Source organism: Oryx dammah, unplaced genomic scaffold, assembly GCF_014754425.2.
Source record: "Oryx dammah isolate SB20612 unplaced genomic scaffold, SCBI_Odam_1.1 HiC_scaffold_17, whole genome shotgun sequence".
NCBI classification, from domain to species: Eukaryota; Metazoa; Chordata; class Mammalia; order Artiodactyla; family Bovidae; genus Oryx; species Oryx dammah.
Window position 1 is genome coordinate 50,381,197 of NW_024070201.1, and position 22,650 is coordinate 50,403,846.

At 45.1% G+C, this 22,650-nt stretch overlaps 1 protein-coding gene across 2 annotated transcripts in view; it reads right to left on the minus strand.

Moving 5' to 3' along the window:
* The window catches only part of FCHSD2 (FCH and double SH3 domains 2), a 240,119-nt gene extending 227,368 nt beyond the window's left edge, over positions 1–12,751 (minus strand). For both annotated transcript variants that reach the window (XM_040258786.1, XM_040258787.1), the window contains exons 1-2: positions 12,233–12,751; positions 10,399–10,496 (exon numbers count right to left, since the gene is read on the minus strand). In XM_040258786.1, coding sequence (XP_040114720.1) covers positions 10,399–10,496; positions 12,233–12,253 — 119 coding nt within the window. In that variant the 5' untranslated portion in view covers positions 12,254–12,751. The remainder of the gene's footprint in view (positions 1–10,398; positions 10,497–12,232) is intronic.
* Positions 12,752–22,650: the final 9,899 nt, after the last annotated feature.

The following is a 22,650-nucleotide window of genomic DNA, read 5'->3' on the forward strand; positions in this document are numbered from 1 at the left end:
AACACATGACAGGAAATCTGCGGCAATGGAACAAAGGAGATGGTTGCAAGTTTCTGTGCCTACTTCCCAAATTAGTCACTCAAGAGTCAACAGCACAAACCAGACTTACAAACTAACTCCTGCTTATGCATCAGATCATTCCTGAAGACTGATACCAACAAACAGCATCTGTGAGATTCAAATGGGCATTCGAAGAATTTACAAAGACAAACATCAACTGAGCACCACAGGCCTCCTCAGGTAAGAGGTTTCATACTTTATACGTTCAAGACTGAATTGCCAATCCTCAATTATTAGGGTAAACTACTCAGGTAGGAGTAATTCAAGCTCATATTTGTCCTTCCCAGCTTTCAGTTTGGCCACTTCACTACTTATTAATGCTTTCACCTAAGAAGTAAAAGGACTTCAGCAAAAATGGTACTCTCTGGAGGGTCCTTAGACCATGATTTCCCCCAAATTATCAGAAGGCCAAAAGTGGCAAGATCATTAACCACTCCTGTGTTTTTAAGAGGAGAATCCTAAGAGGCCACTGGCCTACTGGCCCATTATTTAAGGTAAATGCAAAAGCCTGCTCCTGACCTAAGTCAGTGAACTTCAAAGGAATTGAGAGGAGGAGATACAAATGGTTTCTAAAGAATCTCTTATTCCTAATCTTGGAACAACTGGAATTCTAGCTATATCTTTTATAATCTAACATCAACATATCTTTTATGGGAACTACTAGGAGTAAACTAGAAATGGGTCCCTGTGGCAAACAGGGCAATAAGTAATGTGGAAAAGCTGTATTAGTGCCACCAGTATCTATTTCTTACTGGCAAGGATCACTTCTCCAAGAAGGTAATCTCATTCCCAGCCTCCTCTGCAGCTAGGCTGCAAGGGCATATGAAGTAAACTTAAGCAACAAGATACAAGGGAAAGTCTTTTGGGAAATTTTCTGGTAGAAATTGTCTTCCCTCATAGAAGGAAAGGAGGGAATGCAAGGAGAGAAATTTTGCATAAGGAAAAATTGCACTTCCTCTTTTTCTACCTAATGTTGTATGAGATTAGCATACTTGGAATTGCATATGCCATCTGCAATCACAAGGGGAATCATTATCAACACATAGAAAGATGGAAGGTACCTAGGACTGCTGAGCTTGGTGAAGGAAATTCTTTAGCATTACTGAACAGTTTACCTTTGAGGTTCATTACGTTTTTTAATTCACAGGTTAACTCTTTACAGGATGAGTAAGCCAAAGACTGTGATTTCTGAACTGTTCTTAATTACTTAACAAAACTGCATTCCACACGCATTTGTTGAGCATCTACCATGTTCCATGCACTAGGCAAGAAAGCTTTTATGTGAGCTACTTTAATTATCAAAATAACCCCATAAGGTATTAAAATTATCATTGCTGATAAGAAACATGAGGCTCAGAGAAGTTTAAGTGACTTGTGCCCAACGTCACATAATTAATAAAGATTAACAACTAGGATTCATATCCATGTTGTATGTCTCTAAGCTAGGGCCCATTCCAGTAGCTGTGATCAGCTAACCTACCACTCAGATCACCTTTACAATCTCCATATTCATATAACTGTGGCTAAAAAGACCAGATCAAGGAATATCGTACATAAAAATTCTTCAGCACTTCTGTTCTTAACCCAAGTGGTGGGTAACTTTCATTATTACTCCTTAGTTTAATTCCATCTAACTCTGTTTAAAAAAAATTCTCCCTCTCATGATTTAATTCATCTTTACATTCTAATTTGAAAGAATACTAGATTGACAAACAATAATATTTGCTGAATGCATAAAAAAGACCAGGGTCCAGAACCTAACTTCCGACTTCCAATTTTCATTATCTAAAACTCCACTGATTACAAGTCACACTGTGTTACACTAAGAAATAATGCTCCCATTTAAATTGATACAATGCTGTATCACAACTTTACTTATTAAAAGAGCTTCATTAAATTTTTAGCATACATTGCTCCTGTGCATAATTTTTAAAAGGTAAAAGAAATAAATTGGTCACACCCAGGCTCAAATTCTTCTGAATCACTTTTTAAAATCAGTCATTACCGTTTTTCCACACAATATCATCTTCTGTGCCATGAAATCCCTGGGTGATCCAGCATTTGTATTCTAACCATATCTCTGGGATTTTCTTCCAAGCCTGCTGAAAACTACTCTGCAAGTTCTGTGCATGAAGAGACAACAACCACATCATAAACAAAAGCAACTATAAGATGGATCCAGATTTTAGAAATCTAAGAATGTAAAAATATATGCTTATGAGAATTAATAAAACACAATAAATATAGATAGCCAGTGGGAATCTGCTGTATGACTCAAGGAGCTCAAACTGGTGTACTATTACAACCTAGAGAAGTGGGATGGGGTGGAAGGGACATTCACGAGGGAAGGGGCACATGTATACCTACGGCTGATTCATACTGATGTATGGTAGAAACCAACACAACACTGAAAAGAGACTATCCTTCAATTAAAAATAAATTAAAACTAGATTTAAAAAAAATACGCAATAACTTACTTTGTTATCTTGCATATCCTGAAGCTACCAATGGTGAACATCTACCATGCTTGGCGTTTTACCTATCTGGTTTAACTCTTTACAGAGCAGCAAAAAGTTAGGCATTAACCTTATTTTACATACATGAAATATGAGGCTCAGAGAACTTAGTAATTTGTCCTAGATGATCCAGCTAATAAGTGGCAGAGCTGGGTTTCAATCTCTGGTCTATCTTCCAAGTTCTTACTCTTTTTTACCACTTCAGTGGTTTTCAAAATTCAGAGCACATAAGAATCACCTCAGAGTGGGAAAAATACTGCATATGTTTGCAAATCATATAGCTGATAAGATAAATGTATAAAGAACGTTTATGGGACTTCCCTGTTGCCCCAGTGGCTAAGAATCTGCCTTCCAATGCAGGGAGCACGGGTTCGATACCTGGTTGAGGAACTAAGATCCCACATGCCATGGGGCAACTAAGCCTTCATGCCATTACTAAAGAGCCCACGTGCCACAACCAGAGAAGCACACATGACAATTAAGGCCCCGCAGAGCCAAAAAAGGAACTCTCACAACTCAACAGGAAAAAGATAATCCAACTTAAAAAAGGGCAAAGAATTTGAATAGACATTTCTCCAAAGAAGATATGCAAACAGCCAGTAAGCACACACAAAAGCGCGCAACATCATAAGCTATTAGGGAAATGCAAATCAAAGCCACAATATGATACCACTTCATACCTAATAAAGGCTTCCCAGGTGGTTCTGTGGTAAATAATCGGCCTGCCAGGCAGGAGACTTGGGTTGGATTGGTCCCCAGAGAAGGAAAGGCCAAACCACTCCACTATTCTTGCCTGAAAACTTCCATGGACAGAGAAGTGTGGCGGGCTACAGTCCATGGGGCCACAAAGAGTCAGACATGACTTAGCAACTAAGCAACGACAATCACGCCTACTAGAATCGCTATAATCAAAAGACAGACAATAACAAACATTGGTAAAATGTATAGAAACTGGAACCTTCCTACATTATAGCTAGCAGGAATATAAAATGGCATAGCCACTTCGGAAAACAATTTCAAAGTTCCTCAAAAAGTTAAATATAGAGTTACCACAAAACTCAGCAATTCCACTACTAGGTATATACCCAAGAGAAATGAAAATATAAGTCCACAGAAAAATTTGCTCAAAGGAACATTATTCATAATAGCAAAAAAGCCCATCAACTGATGAATAGATTAAAAGAATGTAGTATACCCACACAATGGAATATTATCCTGCCATAAAAAAGGAATGAAGTACTGATGCCATAAAATGGATGAACCTTGAAAATATTATGCTAAGTAAAAGCTGAAGACCACATGTTGTATGATTCCATTTATACAGATTTTACTTCCACAGAGAGAGAACGCAATTGCTTAAGGCTGGATAAGGTGATGGGAAGTGACTGCTAATAAGTGGTTTCTTGAAAGGAGACCAAAAATGTTCTGAAGTATAATGAGGGTTGTATAACCCTATGAATATACCAAAAAAAAAAAAAAACCCACTCTGAATGGGTTAACTGTATGGCAAGTGAATTAGATCTCAATAAATCTGTTTTTTAAAAACCCTCTAGGAATTTCCCTGGAGGTCCAGAGGTTAAGACTCTGCCTTCCAGTGCAGGGGGCACAGGTTTGGTCCCTGTTTGGGGTACTAAGGGCCCACATGCCTCGGGGTATGGCTAAAAATTAAAAACCAAACAACTGTCAGAAGAATTATCATAAATAATACTAGGTGCCAGTAGACAATAAGCTTAAAAAACAATTCTTAAATAAATAAAAATTTAAAACCCCTACCCTTCTTACTTAACTTATATGCAGAGTACATCATGTGAAATGCCAGACTGGATGAAACACAAGCTGGAATCAAGATTGCCGGGAGAAATATCAATAACCTCAGATATGCAGATGACACCACCCTTATGGCAGAAAGTGAAGAGGAACTAAAGAGTCTCTTGATGAAGATGAAAGAGGAGAGTGAAAAAGCTGGCTTAAAACTCAACATTCAAAAAACTAAGATCATGGTATCTGGTCCCATCACTTCATGGCAAATAGATGGGGAAAAAATAGAAAATGACAGACTTTATCTTCTTGGGCTCCAAAATCACTGCAGACAGTGACTGCAACCATGAAATTAAAAGATGCTCCCTCCTTGGAAGGAAAGCTGTAACAACCTAGACAGTGTATTTAAAAGCAGAGACATTACTTCACTGACAAAGGCCCATTTAGTCAAAGCTATGGTTTTTCCAGTAGTCCTGTACCGATGTGAGACTTGGACCATAGAGAAGGCTGAGTGTCAAAGAATTGATGCTTTTGAACTGTGGTGCTGGAGAAGATTCCTGAGAGTCCCTTGGACTGCAAGGAGATCAAACCAATCAATCCTAAATGAAATAAATCCTGAATATTTATTGGGAGGACTGATTTTGAAGTTCCAATACTTTGGCCACGTGATGTAAAGAGCTAACTCATTAGAAAAGATCCTGATGCTAGGAAAGATTGAAGGCAGGAGGAGAAGGGGGCAAGAGAGGACGAGATGGTTGGATGGCATCACTGACCCAGACATGAGTTTGAGCAAGCTCCAGAAGACAGTGAGGCACAGAGAAACCTGGCATGCTGCAGTCCACGGAGTTGCAAAGAGTCGCAAACAAATGAGTGCATGAACAACAAACAAGACCAGATTACTTCTGCGTGCTAAGTCGATTCAGCCATATCCGACTCTGTACGACCCTATGGACTATAGCCTGCCAGGCTCCTCTACCCATGGGATTCTCCAGGCGAGAATACTGGAGTGGGGTGCCATGCCCTCCTCCAGGGGATCCTCCTGACCCAGGGATCAAACCTGAGTCTCTTAGGTCTCCTGCATTGGCTGGTTCTTTACTGCTAGCAACACTTGGGAAGCCAGATTACCTCTAAGTTTACCTTTTATATATAAAGGTATCTGAGACAATGCAACAAAAGTCTCAGAGCTCACATCACCAGACTTCAGAATCCAATCCCCAGTGACCCCCATGAACCAACAGTTTAGAGAAGGTAACATGCTGCTGCTGCTAAGTCGCTTCAGTCGTGTCCGACTCTGTGCGACCCCATAGACAGCAGCCCACTAGGCTCCTCTGTCTCTGGGATTCTCCAGGCAAGAACACTGGAGTGGGTTGCCATTTCCTTCTCCATCGCATGAAAGTGAAAAGTGAAAGTGAAGTCGCTCAGTCGTGCCCGACTCTTAGTGACCCCATGGACTGCAGCCCACCAGACTCCTCCGTCCATGGGATTTTCCAGGCAAGAGTACTGGAGTGGGGTGCCACTGCCTTCTCCAGAAGGTAACATATAGCATAGCAATTCCTCACTTGAGGTCACTAGACCTGCAGATGTCTACAGTGAAAAGAGAAGTGCTTCTTGAGCCAGTTTAAATTTTTCAGAACATCTGTAAGAAATCATACATACACTGAGCCCTCTCTGAGGTAAAGTTTACGAATCTTTGCCTTTGGTTGTACTCGTGTTACTAGCTTTAAAATACTGACTCAAAGCTGACTCACAGCTCAGTATATGAAAAATAAAAAGTAAGAACACAAATTATTTGTTAAAATGTATTCTGATAGGCAAATATTTCCAAATATGGGTGCCATTATGAGTTCCTTGGTTAAAAGCTTGGGAAATACAGATATGGGAAAGTAAACAAGTCTAGTGAAGTGAAAGTCACTCAGTCGTGTCTGACTGTTTGTGACCTCGTAGACTATCCAGTCCATGGAATTCTCCAGGCCAGAATACTGGAGTGGGTAGAGTCCACCTCAATATGATTCACTTCCTATCAACTGTGCCTTGGTTCCCATTTTCATCTATAAAATCAACAAATACCATAGTATCCACCTGACTCTAAAATTCTAAGATTTTTTAAATATTATATAACAACCTAAAAATGTCTGCTGAGAAGGCAGTTCTTTATATTCTGGGTCCCTTCAAAGAACTTTCTTTATTGACTGGAGTTAGCACATCATTAGAATAAGTAAGAAATACATTATATTAATAAACACCACATAGGCTGTAGGAAACTTACTTATATATGGCCTTAGAAAGCAAAGAGAGAATAAACTAATAATAAACTAAAAAGAAAGTAAAGTGTGCTTGTCTACTGCTGACAGCAAAAGTCAACAGGAAACACTTCAGTATAAAATCTCCCCAAAGCATGGAATGTCCCTGATTAACAACAAATGAGTTATCTTTCATACTTCACTCCCAATATACCAGCTTCCACATGCACCCCTGGAACAAATAAACTGAAGAAGGGGAGGAGAGCAATGGGGAAAAAACACGATACCATAATCAGCCTCCTTTCAAAATTCCACAAGGTGAGAGGGAGTGGGGAACTAGCCATGGTTGGTGGTAATAGTGGTTTAGTTGCTAAGTTGTGTCTGACTCTCTATGACCCCATGGGCTGTAGTCCACCAGGCTCCTCTATCATGGGATTTCCCCAGGCAAGAATACTGGAGTGGGTTGTCATTTCCTTCTCCAGGGGCTCTTCCACACCCGGGGATCAAACACGTAGACCCACATCTCCTCCAATACAGGCAGATTCTTTCACTGCTGAGGCACCAGGGAAGCTATAACCCAGCATAAAATTTTCCTATTTACAGTTTGATATGTTGTGGACTTTTTTCTTTTTTTAACTTCTTTTAAAGTCACAAAAATTTTTTCTCTGTCTACTTCTTTAAGTTAAAAATCAAAGCTGTCTGAATTTGGGGAGAGTAAATTTATAGTACTTTAAACTGAGTATAACACTGGAGGGGGATGCATCAGTGAGGAGGAGAGCTATTTGTGGGATTTTAGGGTGGAAGGTGGTGGTGAGAGCCTCAAAAAAGGAAAAGCAGGCAAGATCCTTTACAACAAAATACATATAAAAATCCAAGCTCAGAGATTTCTAATGAATTTTTAAAAGGTCATTCCACTTGCTAAGACAGACCAGAAAAGCCAGACCACCTTCTCCTCAAGCAATAAAAGTTATGACTATTGAGAACAGACAATTTTAAACTTTCAATTCTGCATTACCATTAGGGAGAAAAAAGCAAATCAGAAATCTAAAGTTATGTTTTAGAAGGTAGTACAGTATTCTGCTCACAACTATATAAGAATGAAGGGATTCATCTCATTTATTTAATACAAAGGAGAACACACTCCTCTAAAATATAAAGAATCCCATTAATCCTTGGTGCACCAACAATCACTGTATTTACATATTATACATAAATACATATATACTCTGGCTTCCTAGGTGGCTCAGTAGTAAAGAATTCTCCTGCCAAGGCAGGAGACTCTGGTTCAATCCCTAGGTCAGGAAGATTCCCTGGAGGACATGGCAACCCACTCCAGTATTCTTACCAGGAAAATCCCATGGACAGAGCAACCTGGTTACAGTCCATGGGGGTCACAAAGAGCATGGACACACACACATATACTCAACATCAAATAGCCACAGTACAATTTACAGTGCCTACATGAGTCAAATTAAAACACAAGCTCAATGACACCACCTATTGTTGTTAGTCACTAAATTGTGTCCAACTCCTTTGCGACCCCATGGACTGCAGCCCATCAGGCTCCTCTGTGCATGGGATTTCCCAGGCAAGAATACTGGAGTAGGTTGTCATTCCCTTCTCCAAGGGATCTTCCTGACGCAGGAACTGCAAATCTCTTGCATTGACAAGCAGATTATTTACCACTGAACCACCCAAGAAGACCCAACACCATCTATAGCTCCCTATAAATAGAGCTTATAATATATATCACCTAAAAACTAATAAACTGCACTTAAATATAACCAATTACATCCACTTAACAATTCTGCCAGCTTAAACAAAAAGTACAAAGATATAAACCCGAGTAAGACTTAGCCTATGACTTCAAGGAATTCACATGAAGACAGAAGCATGTGCAAATCAAAATCATTTGAGATCACAGAGAAGAGCAAACTCACAAACTTAAATGGTAACTAGAATTTGCCAGATGAAAACTGGGAGGGTGCAAACAAAGGCATGAATGTAGAGAACACAATTAGATAACCAGAAGTCTTGAGTGGCCAAGCCAGAGGATTAAGAAGGAAGGATAAATGGGCATGAAATGATAGTAACTAAGCCAGGAAAATGGAGCTTGTAGCTTGCAGCTGGCTTGCAAAGGGCTACATATGCTATAACAGAGTGTTTGGTCTTTATTCAGAAGACCACAGAGAACCTCATTTGTAATAGTTATTAGAAAGTTAACTGATGACAATGTGGAAAACAGATTTAAACGGAGATTGGGAGAAGATTAGAAGATATGAGAACACTAAAGCAATAATTAGGATATTACCGCAACAATGCAAGTGAAATGTAATGAAGTCAGGAATAATACAAACAACTAAACAGCAGCAGCGGGAGCAACAACCTACACCAACTTAGCAGCAACTGTGTGTCCATCTAGTTGACCATAAGTCAAGGAAGAGGCAATAGGGGAAATAGAGAAAAAGAATGCAAACAAGAAGTCTTTAGAATATAATCAAAAGGACATTGACTACTGACTACTCATACCCCACAGAGGAACTTTACTTACAAACTAAGTCTGCCTTCCTAAACTGGTAAAATATAAAATGCCTTAGTTCACTTAATAGTTGTTACAAACTTAATTTTAACCATATGAAAAATTTCAGGTATCTTGCACAGGAATTATTTAAGTCTAAAAATATCACTATGGCCACAAGAAAAGCAAAGAAACAAATACAGAACTAAAACAGAGTAGTTTTCACCTGAAACCAACACAACATTGTTACTCACCTATACGCCAAAGTAAAAATAAAAGTTAAAAAAAAAAGTAGTTTCCAGTCAGAAAACAATGATCTTGGTATATCCAAGTTTGGATGAGTCTAATTAATATGCCTTAGTTAGAAACCCTGAAAATATATGTAAATAGTAGAAACAGTCATAAACACTACTTAAATTAAATATGGGATAGGATAAAAAAGAACTATCAAAAATCTTTGGGCTACGAACAATTCAGCTAACTGAACACATAATTACAACAACATATAGTTGGTATTTTTCATGAAATCAACATGAGGTTTCGTTCAGCATGGGAAAAAATCTGATGAGGTTTACAGACCCAACTTCAATTTAATAAATACATTAATATAGGGAAATAAGAATGGCAGCTACTCTGTTTCAACATGCAGATCAACCTTTACAAAAATATATTGCTGAACTGTCAGTTTGTATTACAGAACTGCTAAAACAGTGGTGTTTCTTTCAATAAACTGAGTCATGATTACCTCTATAAAGAAAGTTATTGACTTTCACAATGCTGGCAAGATGTCTTATCTTTTAAATTCAAAGTTAGCTGATTGTGGATACAGGTTAAGTTTAACAATAAAATCCGATAAACACATGTCCCACTAAATTTAATGTTCAAACTTATATTTGTCATGTTCTAATAATCACCTGAAGTTGACTGGCTCACCCCCAGATATTAATCATTAACCAGGTGTCAGTTTAAAATTCCATGTGAAATCGTTAAGGTCAATAAATGCAAAAAGGTCAATTTACTAGAAGGATTAAATGAGAGTTTCCATTTCACTGTTTATATAATTTGATAAATTTGTAAGAACTTTTTTTTCATAAAAGTATGTGAACATTATAGGTTTCTCCACTGAAGGAAAAAAAGTTTGTATTGTGTTAGTTCCAGTTACAATTTCTAGCTGAGTAAAAGCTCTAACAACCTTAAAGCAGGAAATCCAAAAGGAAATTCCATCATCAGTTCCTGGGGCTTGGTAACTCAAAGGTTCTTTGAAACAGAGATATAGAAGTTCTCCAACTATTTACTATAACCTTACCTCATATCTTCAAGCAAATCACATTCTGCTTGATGTTTGGCTTGAAGTTTTGTCATCTGTTCAACTTGAATGTTTTTCAGTTCCTGTGTAACTTTCACCTGAAATATACCATATATTTATAAGGGCTTAACACAACTTTAAAAAAATTATTTAAGGAAAATATGTAATACTTGTCAGAATATATAACTGTTACTTGCCTCTCCTCTGAGGACCACAATCCTGTTATTAGCCACCTAATTTTGTTTACTGCAGATACTTAATTTTAACAACTAGCCAAAATAACCTGAAGCAGAAGCTAAATGAAAGTACATGAGTATAAAAATTACAGATTAAAGAGGTGCAAAATAAACTGCCAGTCGTTTCATTTCATGTACAATACCTATCTAGGTCTTCTTAGAGCTTTAAAAGAGTCTGTCTTCTATTTCTTCCAAACAGGATTCAAATGTATTAACCATAAGGAGAGGTGAGCAGAGCACAGATGGGAGAAGGGGACACACGAATGCCTAATATCTAATGACTGAAATTTACACAATCATGAAATTACATGCATCCATCAACTACAAAAATTATTCTATAAAGTTCAGGAGAAGCACACTCTCTGGATGACGCCCTTGCTGACAGCACATCAAATCACAATCTCTTATTCACAAAGAAGAAAGCAGAAGTGACCTGCCAGCATATGCAATGCTTTTAAGCCACCCCAGCAAGCCGGTTCCCGTGGCATTTCCACTTCAAACAGAACAGTAAATGCAAATTGGCCAGTTCCTCGCCCGCCAGGCCAGGATTCAGGTTACAGTGGGCCTGGAACCCTCGCCGCCGCCACCGGAGCAGGGCTACCGGAGGGCTATGTGTGAAAAGAAAAAGACTCACTTGGAGAACCCAGGTGAGAAACAGAAGAGGGAGCAGACACGAGTGAGTTAGGCATTCACCAAATGTTTGCCCACAAGGGGAGGACAGAACAGGCTCCTCCACCCAGCGCCCTGAGTAGACACTCAGTAACCATCTGCAAGATTGAAACGACAAGGACACAGCCTCGGTCCCTGGGAAAAAAACTGGGGAAGAGGACACTGAAACAGTTCTGGAAGGGCTGAAGCTGCTGACAAGCCCGGAGCACTCGTCACTCCCACCCCAAGCCCAGATCGCGGCGAACACGCCACGCACCGCCCGGTTCTCGCTCTCCTGGAAAAAGAATCACCACCTTCCTCTCCCCCTTGTCGGAGGGGCGGGGCAGGAACCGGGAAGAGAAAGGCAGAACCGTTCAATGCTTAATTTCTTGTTTTCCCCTGGGGTGGGGTGGCTATTGCGACTTCTTTTCGGTCGCCGGGTGGAGAAAGCGGGCCAAATCTTAAGGCGAAGCTCGTAACAAATGTCCTGTAAATCGGCAAATGCGCGAGGGTGGCAACAAGCGAGAGAGGGGCTCAAACCTGGTGCAGACTAAACAATCACACAAACACAAGGCTCTGCAAAGCTGCAGGGGCTCCCCACCTCCCCTCGGTGAAGCCCCGGAAAAAGCACTTTGCAGAGAGCAGCACTGCCATGCGCGCTCGCTCACATACACACACACGCACGCACACTCGAAACTCTTGTGAAATGTCTAGGGTTGGGGGGTGGTCTCCTGTGCGGTGAAGGGGACGAGCCACGGCCGCCCCTCTGCTGCGAAGGCACCAAACACGCGCGCCCCCCTCCAGGAACCGGCAGCAAGTGAGTGACAAGCCCAAGACGACGACGGTCACGGCCCCCTGCGCAAAGGGGGAGGGGGCGCCGCGGTGCCCCAGCCGCGTTCCTTGTACGCATCCCCGCCCAAAACCTCAAAGACCCCCAGCTGCATCCTCACCTTCCTCGGCGGCGGCTGCATGATGCTGAAGGGACATCAATCCTCCTCCCACGGCGGCGTGAGGAGAGGAAAAGGAGGGTCGAGAGGAGAGGGCCGCCCCGGGAGCGGGCGTGTGCTTGTGTGTGTGTAAGGAGAGCCTGAGAACGAAGACTCGCCCGGGAAGCTGCAAGGCCGGCGGGTGGCAGGAGAACCCGGGTCGGAGGGTGGGTGTGAAGAGAAGGAGGAGGAGCCCCGGGAAGGCCTGGGCTCTGGCGGCCCGGGGGGTGTGTGAGACAAGGAGGCGGAGACCGCGAGGGGGGGGGGCCCGGCTGCGGGGGCCTAGGGTCTGCCAGCGCCTCTGGAGCAGCAACCCTGTCGTCCCGTCCCCTGCCCTCCGCGCCTCCCCACCCGCCGCCGGCTCCGCGGTTCCTCACACGCGGCCCTCCCACCCCCACTAAGGCAGCCCGACCCTCTCTGCCCGGCCCCGGGAGATGGTAGGCGGCGCCGCGCTCTGTGCTTCGGTTCCTCCACTCAGGCCGCGGGAATTTCCGGCCCCAACGCGCGGCGCAGCGCCCCACTCCGGCGGCGGAGGGGACAGCTTAGGCCACAGCCGGCCTCCAGGGGCCGGGCCAGGCTTCTGGAAGGGAGCGCGGCCGCGGCTCGGGGCTCCGTATCGCGGCGGGGAACGGAGGGAGCTAACGGATCGGTCGGCGAATGAGAGGGGTAACAACGCTATCGCAGCATGGAAATCCCCCCCGTTCTCTCCGAGAATGGCACGTTCCAAACGCCTCCTGTCCTCCCTCCCCCACAGTGGGAGCCAGCCGGGGGCTTCCCGCGCGCTTTCCCGCCTGCCCGCCGCGGTGCGCGCCTCCGGCGGGGGCGCGCACGTGGGCGGGAGAGGGCTCTGCGCCGACGCACGCGCGTAAGCCGCCGTCTTCTCCTGACGCCCACTCGTGTGTGTGAGTGTGTGTTAGTTACAATGTGGCAGGAGGGGGGTCAGGCAGTATGCCTGTTTATTTGAGGGAGTAGCAGAGTGCCTTTTTTGCTTGATGGTCCTCCAGCACCCCTACCCTCTCATGCAGATGAGCTTGGCGGGCCAAGGCACCTAGGAGCGAGCGCGGACAAGTCCTTTCGCAGCGGCCGCAGATGCCTGGCTTGGGTGAGGGCGAGGGCGACTAGTTGCCCTGCAAAGGAAAAATCGGTCGTCTGCTACAGGGCGTCCAAGTCAAAGAGCATGAGGTCGTTAAGGCCAGGACCCACCCCATCCCCCATTTCACAGATGGAAGGCCAGAGGAGTGGAGATTTTATAAAGGTTACACAGCGGTACTAGAATCTCTGGGTAACTAAGTGTTCTCGAGAGTACAGAGAAACAGGTGCAGATGATAAGAGGAAAAGTAAAAGGCTCCAGGGGCAGTGGAGGAAACTCTTGAATGAGAGTCAGGACCTCTAGGTGCCAGCCCACTCTAGGTGCCAGTCCACTCTGCCTGCGCCTAGCTATTTGGATGAGCTCAGGCTTCCTAAGGAGAAGGCAATGGCACCCCACTCCTGCACTCTTGCCTGGAGAATCCCATGGACGGAGGAGCCTGGAAGTCTGCAGTCCATGGGGTCGCTGAGGGTCGGACACGACTGAGCGACTTCACTTTCACTTTTCACTTTCATGCACTGGAGAAGGAAATGGCAACCCACTCCAATGTTCTTGCCTGGAGAATCCCAGGGACGGGGGAGCCTGGTGGGCTGCCGTCTATGGCGTCGCACAGAGTCGGACACGACTGAAGCGACTTAGCAGCAGCAGCAGCAGGCTTCCTAATCTCCCAACGAGGATGCTCTGGTCTGCTCCCCGGACTCCGTCTTCCTCGTCTATCCAGACCATCTGGGTGTAGGGATATCAGCCTCCCTTGAAGTCCTTAGAAAAATGAAAAACAGCTCTTCCAGAGCCATAGGGATGTGTGGAGGGTGAATTAGAATGCCCCAGTTTATCAGAAGTTGGGGTCTCAAACACCTGTTCTCAGAAGCGGGGTCAGGCAAAAGAGGAAAGTGAGTGAAGCCTGGAGAGACCCAAATAACTTGACCAAAGCCTCTTGGCCAGCTATTAGGACGATGGAACAACCTAGATTGTTTACATTGTTAGCCTAGATTCTTGAATAGGAAGTTGATAGAATCAGAGCTATGCTTGAGGCAGATTAACCTGTATAGGAATTGGAAGACTAGGCTTGCTATTTCTGCTTTCCTTGAAGCCATTCAAAGTGAACCCTTTATCAGAGTCCTCAATTAGTATCTGGGAGAGCCTGGGGCAAGGGAACAAGTGAGTGGAGGCCCAGCTCCCTGACCTCTGTGGGGCTGGCAGCTAGTGCCTAGGGTGAAGGTAGCCAGGCTGGGCTTTAGTCTCAGTTCCACCAGCAGTTCATTGTGAGGCCTTGACCTAATCAGCTCATCTCTTTCAACCTATATTTCCTCACTTGTAAAATGGGCATCTAAAACCAGCCTCACAGGCTCGTTATATTAAATAAAATTTCTCCTACCACAGGGCCTCTCGTATAGTGCTTAATACATGCTAGCTGATTCATCATTTATCCAGAAAGTATTTGCTAAGGTCCTGCTTTGTGCCAAGCCTTGGACCAGACACGGGGGACACAAGGGTGAACAAAGAAGAATCAGCCTGGACCTTTACCGTGGCTGAGTTCCAGGCTAACCATTCCATGAATGACACTGGGCTAGTGGAGAGGAAGGAGTAACTGCTTGTCCAGATGCAGTGTCCTGCAAACAAAAGGTTACAACTAGCCTGGTCCAGAAATTACCCTCCCTTCACCTCTCTTTACTGGATGTGAGCACTAGGCATATAAAGGTGCTGGATGTTGGGAAATTTGGGATCCAGTCTCTATCATTGATCTGCTAAGCCTTCTTTAGGCCTTGATCCACAATTGCAGAATAAGAGGTAAGTGAATGAGCCTGGAACCTAGTAAGCTCTTCACAGCTGAAGTCAAACCCTGGGACTTGACTTTATGGATTGAGGAGGGTATCCTCCACCTGATTTGCCCTTATTCTAAAGCCAGGAATGGCACTGACTTTCTGGAATGATTTCCTTTACAGGTGTTGTAAGAAGCTAAGAGGCAACACCAGATGGGCTTATTTGCTAACTGCTTTCTCAAAAATGTGGTTTCTTTTAAAATGTATTTAATATTTACCAAGTGCCTTTTCCCAACCCCAAACTTTTGTATTACTTTTCCAAACTAATCTTTACTATCATCCTATGAGAGTGTTGTTTTCTTCATTTTACAAATGAGGAACCTGAGGCTCGGTGAAGATAAGTGACTTGCCCTGAAGTGATAGATTTGGGACCAGAACTCAGTTCTCCTGTTTGCCTCTATGCGTGCTCAGCCAGTCAGTCGTGTCTAACACCCTGTGACCCTATGGACTGTAGCCCGCCAGGCTCCTCTGTCCGTGGGATTTCCCAGGCAGGAATACTGGAGTGGGTAGCCATTTCCTTCTCCAGATGATCTTCCCAATCCAGGCATCAAACTCCCATCTCGTGCATTGGCAGGTGGATTCTTTACCACTGCACCACCTGAGGTTGCCTCTACAAGAAGTGTTCAAAGGAATTGGGAGAGTTCACCCAGGGAAAAAAACAGATTTGGAAAGGTACAATCCATATGTTCCAGACTCCACAGGGATAGAGAAAGAGATTTCTCTATAATGTAAGCCTGACTAAAATGTCCCTTTTGAACCAGGCGGGGGACTTCCAGAGCCTTGCGCCTGCAATGCAGGCAAGCACTCTTATTACAGTCAGACCTCTTGAGATTCTTTGGGGGAAATGCCACAGAACTTTCCTGTGGCCTTGGAGACAGAACTGGTACAGGTCTCAGCTGCATCTAAAGAAAGAGGTTTTCCAGGCAGAGTGGCCCCTGGAGGGAGTGAGCTCCTCCATCCCTGTGACTGTGCAACCAGGTGCTGGCTCCCTTCCATCGAGGAGGCCACAGATGGGATTCTTACCCTGGGAAGGAATTAATAATAGCTACCATTTATTTTGCCTTTTCCATGTTTCAAGCTCTGAACTAAGCATATTATTTTCATTGCTTCTAACCCTCACAACAACAGCTAGCAGTACCTATGACCCATTTCACAGATTTCACAAACTGAGGCCTATAAGTAAAATGACCTACCCAAGGTCACACAGTTAGGACAGGAGAGCCAGGCCTAGCCCCTCACTACCTCTGGCTCTGAAGCTGTGCTCTCCCTTCAGCATGCCTGCGGCTATATAGTCTGGAAGGAACGTAAAGTGAAGTGAAGTTGCTCAGTCGTGTCCGACTCTTTGCAATCCCATGGACTGTAGTCTACTAGGCTTCTCTGTCCATGGGATTTTCCAGGCAAGAGTACTGGAGTAGGTTGCCATTTCCTTCTCCAAGGGATCTTCCTGACCCAGGGATCGAACGCAGGTCTCCTGCATTGAAGGCAGACGCTTTACCCTCTGAGCCACCAGGGAAGGAACGTGATTCTAAGTTTAAGTCAGAGCCAGGACTGAAAGTTGGCCTGGTACAGATATAAGAGTGGGCATTGAAAGACAAGCTATTCTTGTATTCCACAAGAATCCCAGGAGAAACCTCAGGTAAAGTGTGCAGCAGCACTTGAGCATGGCTAGCATGGAACAGCACCCCACCTCACCCACTCCAGCACCCCAGAATGTGACCCACGGCAGGTTGGTACTCCATTCAAAGCTTTCTCCAGAGAAGGTGGCCAGCATCCCATCTGCCCATTCTGTACCAAGGCACCCCTTGCTGTAGTGGGGATTCAAAGCCTCCTCTACTCCCTTCCCTGCTTTGTCATTATCCCCCACTCACATTGTTGCAGACTGCTCAGGACTACCTGTCTGCCCATCAAGATGCCAGCTATTTCCTGCCTGAGCCCCGCACCCTGCCCCTGCAAGCCGACCTGGGGATGCTGTTGGAGACAATGCAGTCTGTGAACCCCACCCCCATTCACCTCCTTTCTACCCTAGTCACCTTTCCCCCTCTATCTCCAGCTCACACACACCACACTGGTTTTTGCTCCTGCCTGAGGTATCTCTCACACAGGCTTCTGTTAAGCCTGATGTAGAAATGAGCCTGTCTCTTCCGCAGCTCTCAGATAGAGAATCACAGCCCACTGGAGTGAGGCCTCACAATCAGCCACAAGAAGAGGACAGAGGCTCTTCCTAGGGCACAAAGTGGGTCTGTGGTAGAACTAGATCTTAGATTCTATCCAGCATCAACAAGCCCCTTATTCTGGGCTCAGTTGTAAGCAGCTATCTGGGGTATACTCCAGGCCCGGTACTCCAGCAGCCCGCAATCTCAACACATGAACCAAAGGTATAGCAGTAAGGTCAGGACATGCAGATCAGCCCAGGAGAGTCAGGTAGCAGGGATCTAAGGCCAGAGGTGAGTCCCTGAGAGGCAGGCACTGGGGTAGGGAATTACGTGCTCTGTCGGTGCCCCTGTCAAGGAGTATTACAGCTCAGGGAGCAAGTAAGGGGACAGTCCCGAGGCTATAATAGGAGCTGACCGTCGCATGATTTTGACATCAAGAGGCAGGAAGCCACAGATCTAGTCCTATCTCTACGAGGCACTTGCAGAGTGTGACCTTTGGCACATTGCAGATTCTGTCCTTTGTTCCTCCTAGGTAGGTGGGTGCAGGTCCAATGAAATAACAGGTACGTGATCTGTAAAGGGCTGGGGAGCTATGTAAGCAAGTGACTACCCTACCTGGGATACATTAAGGAAGGCTGAATGACTGCCGTGTGGGATGCTGACCAGGGCTTCCCACTGGGAGCTGCACTGTGATTACAACTCTGTGAAGCTGTACCAATGGGTAAAACAGGTTGAGGTGGACAGCACAGGGATTTGGGGTCAGCAAACTTGGGTCAGATGTCCAGCTCCTCCTCTGCCTAGCTTTGGATTCTTGACCAAGTCCTAAAACCTCTTTTAAACCGAGTTCCCTTGTCCATAAAAGGAGAATAATGATTTTTTGCAGGGTTGTGATGGGAATTAAATGGGAATGTTTATGTAAAATGCTTACAACATACTGGCTTACAAATGTAAGTTTCCTCTGTGCATGCATGTGTTTTCCTTCAGCTTCCTGCATTTTCATTCTGGTCTTGCATGCAAGTTTAAAAAAATAATAATAAAACACAAAAAGAGGAATTCCCTTGGGAGGAGGTTGAGCCCAGCTACAGTCTTGGTTTTGCCCTGACTCACTGTGAGGACCCGGGAAGTCCCTGCCCTCCCTGAGTCTTCGTTTCCTCTTCTGGGACACTGGGGCTTCCCAGCCTGGAAGGCATGGGATGCTACCCATCTGGGAGCCTCTTCCACGGAGAAGACCCTCCAGGCTGAGCTGGGTGTTGGGGGGTCAGGCAGGGAGCATGGGAGAGAGTTGTTGCTGGGGAGGGACAGCTCTATAACCACTGTGCCCTGGCCCATGGAGGGAGCAGACCCTATTCAGCTTAGGAAGCCTGCTGCTTACTTTCCCACAGCTTGCCTAGTTAATGCCAAAACAGAACATGCTTGCCTGCTCCCTGCTGGGGGGTCTGTAGGCCAAAATGAGTGTCCTGGAGGGCTGGCAGAGGCCCTGGCATCCTGCCTTCTCCCTGGGCACCCACCCTTTGCCTGTCTGCAGCACATCCATCCACACACCAGCGTACTGTGGCATGGGTGAGCTGAGCACTGCTTTCAACCAAAGTTGGCCCAGTGTATGGAGAGAAGCTTCCCCAGGACCTATACTCCCTCTCTGATTTTCAGCTCTCCTAAATGGACAGCTCCAATCCCTAAACCCATCTGTCTTCCCTGTCCAGCCTTGGCCCCACGATGGGATCTAATTCTTGCCATGTTGCTGCGGGCAGTGCACATGGCATCAGAATGCTGGGAGCTCCTGTCAGTTGCTATGAGAGGGAATTCCCTGGCTCAGGAAAGCTCTTCCAGTGGAAGGGAGCAGGTGGCGAGTCTCCCTGAAGAGACAGACACCGCCAACACTGTAGGCAGAGCCAATCCTGGGGTAAGAAGCGTCAAATCCACCACCCCTGCCTTGTCTGATGCTTATCTACAGTGGCCACAGTAATAATAATAGCTCACACTTTATAACAGCTACTTTGTATCAGCATGTCACATAAATAATTAATTTAATTCTCACAACAACTTTGAAGTAGGTAATATTATTGGCCACGTTTTACCCTGCAGTCGCTAAGGGTAATGCAAACTAAGATTTATACCCAATTAATCAAGGCTCCAGGGTCTGTGCTCTTAACTGATATGCAAATCTACCACCAAAAGATGCTATTTCCTATTAAACCCAGTTCCAAATTTGGAATCTGGCAAGATGCTTGCCCTAGTGTCCTGGAATCTGTTTTTCACAGACTTGCCTCAGCTGAGCATCACCTAAGGGTGCTTGTTTAAAACACAGTACCTTCATCCCCTCCCTGAGGATTCAGAAATCTTTGTGTGGGAAGAGAGGCAGTGCCTGACATGTGGAAATTGCCCATAAATATTTGTTAGATGAATGAATGCCCCTGCCTTGTCTGAGCCTATGCCCATCTCTAAAATGAGGTTACAATTACACACCCAGCCTCATCTCTAAGTGTGGCTGTGTGTTGAGCCTCTCTGTGTATCTGCACAAGCTTTGCTTGGGTGTGAGGAGTTGTTTACAAGCACATTGGTCTGACCCCTCACGATAGCTGTAACAATAATAGCTAACATTTCTTACACGCTGATGGAGTACCAGGCACAGCCCCGAGGGCTTTGACTATATTAACTCATTGATTCTCACAACACCAATTATCCTGACTTTAAGAATGGGAAGGGCTTCCCTGATAGCTCAGTTGGTAAAGAGTCCGCCTGCAATGTGGGAGACCTGGGTTCGAACCCTGGGTTGGGAAGATCCCCTGGAGAAGGGAAAGGCTACCCACTCCAGTATTCTGGCCTGGAGAATTCCATGGACTGTATAGTCCATGGGGTCGCAAATAGTCGTACATGACTGAGTGACTTTCACTTCACTAAGGATGGGAAAACAGAAGTTCAGAGCGGTTAAATAACTTCCCCATGATCACACAGCTAGAAGCAGGATTGCAACTCCGGTATCCAGATGATTAACAACTCTGTCATAGTTTCTGGCCTCAGGCAACCTCTTCTCTCAAAAACTGGGCTGCCAAACTGTCAAACTTTTAGAGCAAATGTACTATTCAGGGAGGAGAAAATGAAAAGTTGAATTAACAGGAGCTACAGATGGAGAAACAAGATCTAGAATTGCTTCCCTACTGTTCGAGCATGAGTAAGAAATTCCAAAGCTAGCTGTGCTAGCTCCAAGTGGGGAAGCTGCCTCTGTCTAAAAGAGGGTACTCGGAAGGCTGAACCGGAAGTGGGCTTTGATGCATGGGAGGTGGATATTCCCAAGAGAGGAACAGTGAGAGAGAGCAAAAACCGCAGGCTGGATGGGCCTGAGCCATACTTAGGAACAGCCTGAGTAGTGAATCCTAGGAAATCAGCCTGCAGAGGTAAACTGTGGTCTTCCATGGGTGTCCCACATTGATGTTTGCTCTAAATGTTGAAAAGTGTTGGGCTTCCCTGGTGGTCCAGTAGTTAGGAATCTGCCTGCCAATGCAGGGGACACAAGTTCAATCCCGTTCAGTAAGATCCATGCTGTGAGGCAACTAAGCCACCCTCTAGAGCCCATGAGCCACAACTCCTGAGCCTGCATGCTGTAACTAGTGAAGCCCGCACACCTAAAGTCAATGCTCTGCAACTAGAGAAGCCACTGCAACGAGAAGACCACATACTGCAACAAAGACCCAGCCCAGCCAAAAATAAATAAAATTTAAAATGATTTTTTTTTTTGAAAAGTGATACCCCTTTAGGATGTTTCTCACACTTTGTAATAAGCATGTGCATTCCCTGTCTCACCCATCCTATCAGTGCACCCCGTCCCCATAGATCTCTGGGAGGAGGTTTTATTTGTCATTGTGTTCCCAGCACTTAGGACAAGGAATCCTGTATGGGTTGATGGGTGGATTTGAAAGCCTGAAGAACCTGAGGCTTACCAGCAGTGGAGTGTTAAGTGTGGGCAGCCAGATAATAGAAGGCCCAGTACAGCTCCCTAAGGGAGGGGGTTGCCTGAGGGCCTATTCAGGCCTGTCCTCTGTTTTTGTTGAGCCCTCTGTCCTCACAAGGTACACTGGGTAGAGACTTCACTGCTCCTCCCCACAGGGGGAGGCTTGTGAGTGCATGGACCACAAAGGAGACAGAGGGTAGGTCTGAAGGACAAGGCACCTTGTGTTGGGTCACACTAACTCCATTGCCTTTCCTCCCTGTATAGTGGACATTCAGCTTGGGGTCATGGCTAAGCGCTTGGGTTAAGTTCTAAGTCAGACTATGCTGTGATAAGTCACTCAGTTATATCTGACACTCTGCGACCCCATGGACTGTGGCCCAGCAGGCTCCTCTGTCCAAAATTCAAACAAGTCAGACTGACTGGTTTGAATTGTGGCTCTACTGCTTTCTAGCTATGTGGTCTTCACTGTATAATCTGGATACTGTTTATCTCACATTGGCCCTGTGACCCGGGGCCCAGCTCTCTCTGTCTCTCAGGCACTGTTTGTTGGCGTGGCATTAGGGAATCACTGTGGATGGTGACTGTAGCCATGAAATTAAAAGATGCTTGCTCCCTGGAAGAAAAGCAATGACAAACCTAAACAGCGTGTTAAAAAGCAGAGACATTATTTTACCTACAAATATCCATATATTCAAAGCTATAGTTTTTCCAGTAGTCATGTATGGATGTGAGAGCTGGACAAAAAAAAAGGTTGAGCACCAAAGAATCCATGCCTTCGAACTGTGGTGCTAGAGAAGACTCTTGAGAGTCCCTTGGACTGCAAGGAGATCAAATCAATCAGTCCTGAAGGAAATCAACCCTGAATGTTCATTGGAAGGACTGATGCTGAAGCTGGAGCTCCAATATTTTGGCTACCTGATGCAAAGAACCGACTCATTGGAAAAGCTCCTGATGCTAGGAAAGATCAAAGGCAGGAAGAGAAGGGGACAACAGAAGATGAGATGGTTGGGTGGCATTGCCAACTCAATGGACATGAGTTTGAGCAAACTCTGGGAGATGGTGATAGACAGGGAAGCTTGGCTTGCTGTAGTTCATGGGGCTGCAAAGAGTCAAACACAACTGAGTGAACAACAAAAGTCTTGTTCAGGCTTCAGAGACTGAGGAAGCAGTGCAGGCCTCCAACCTTGCTTCTGACCTGCCTGGACACTGTCCTGACTATCTGCCTGCTGTGAGTACAAGCCACCTGGCACCGCAGATTAGATAGGGGACAGATCTTGGAATTGTTGAGCCCCTGGAGGGGGTCTGGCCACCCATGCTTAACAACATTCCAAGATTTGCAAAACAAAACAAATAGCACTATAAAAAAGATTAACGTA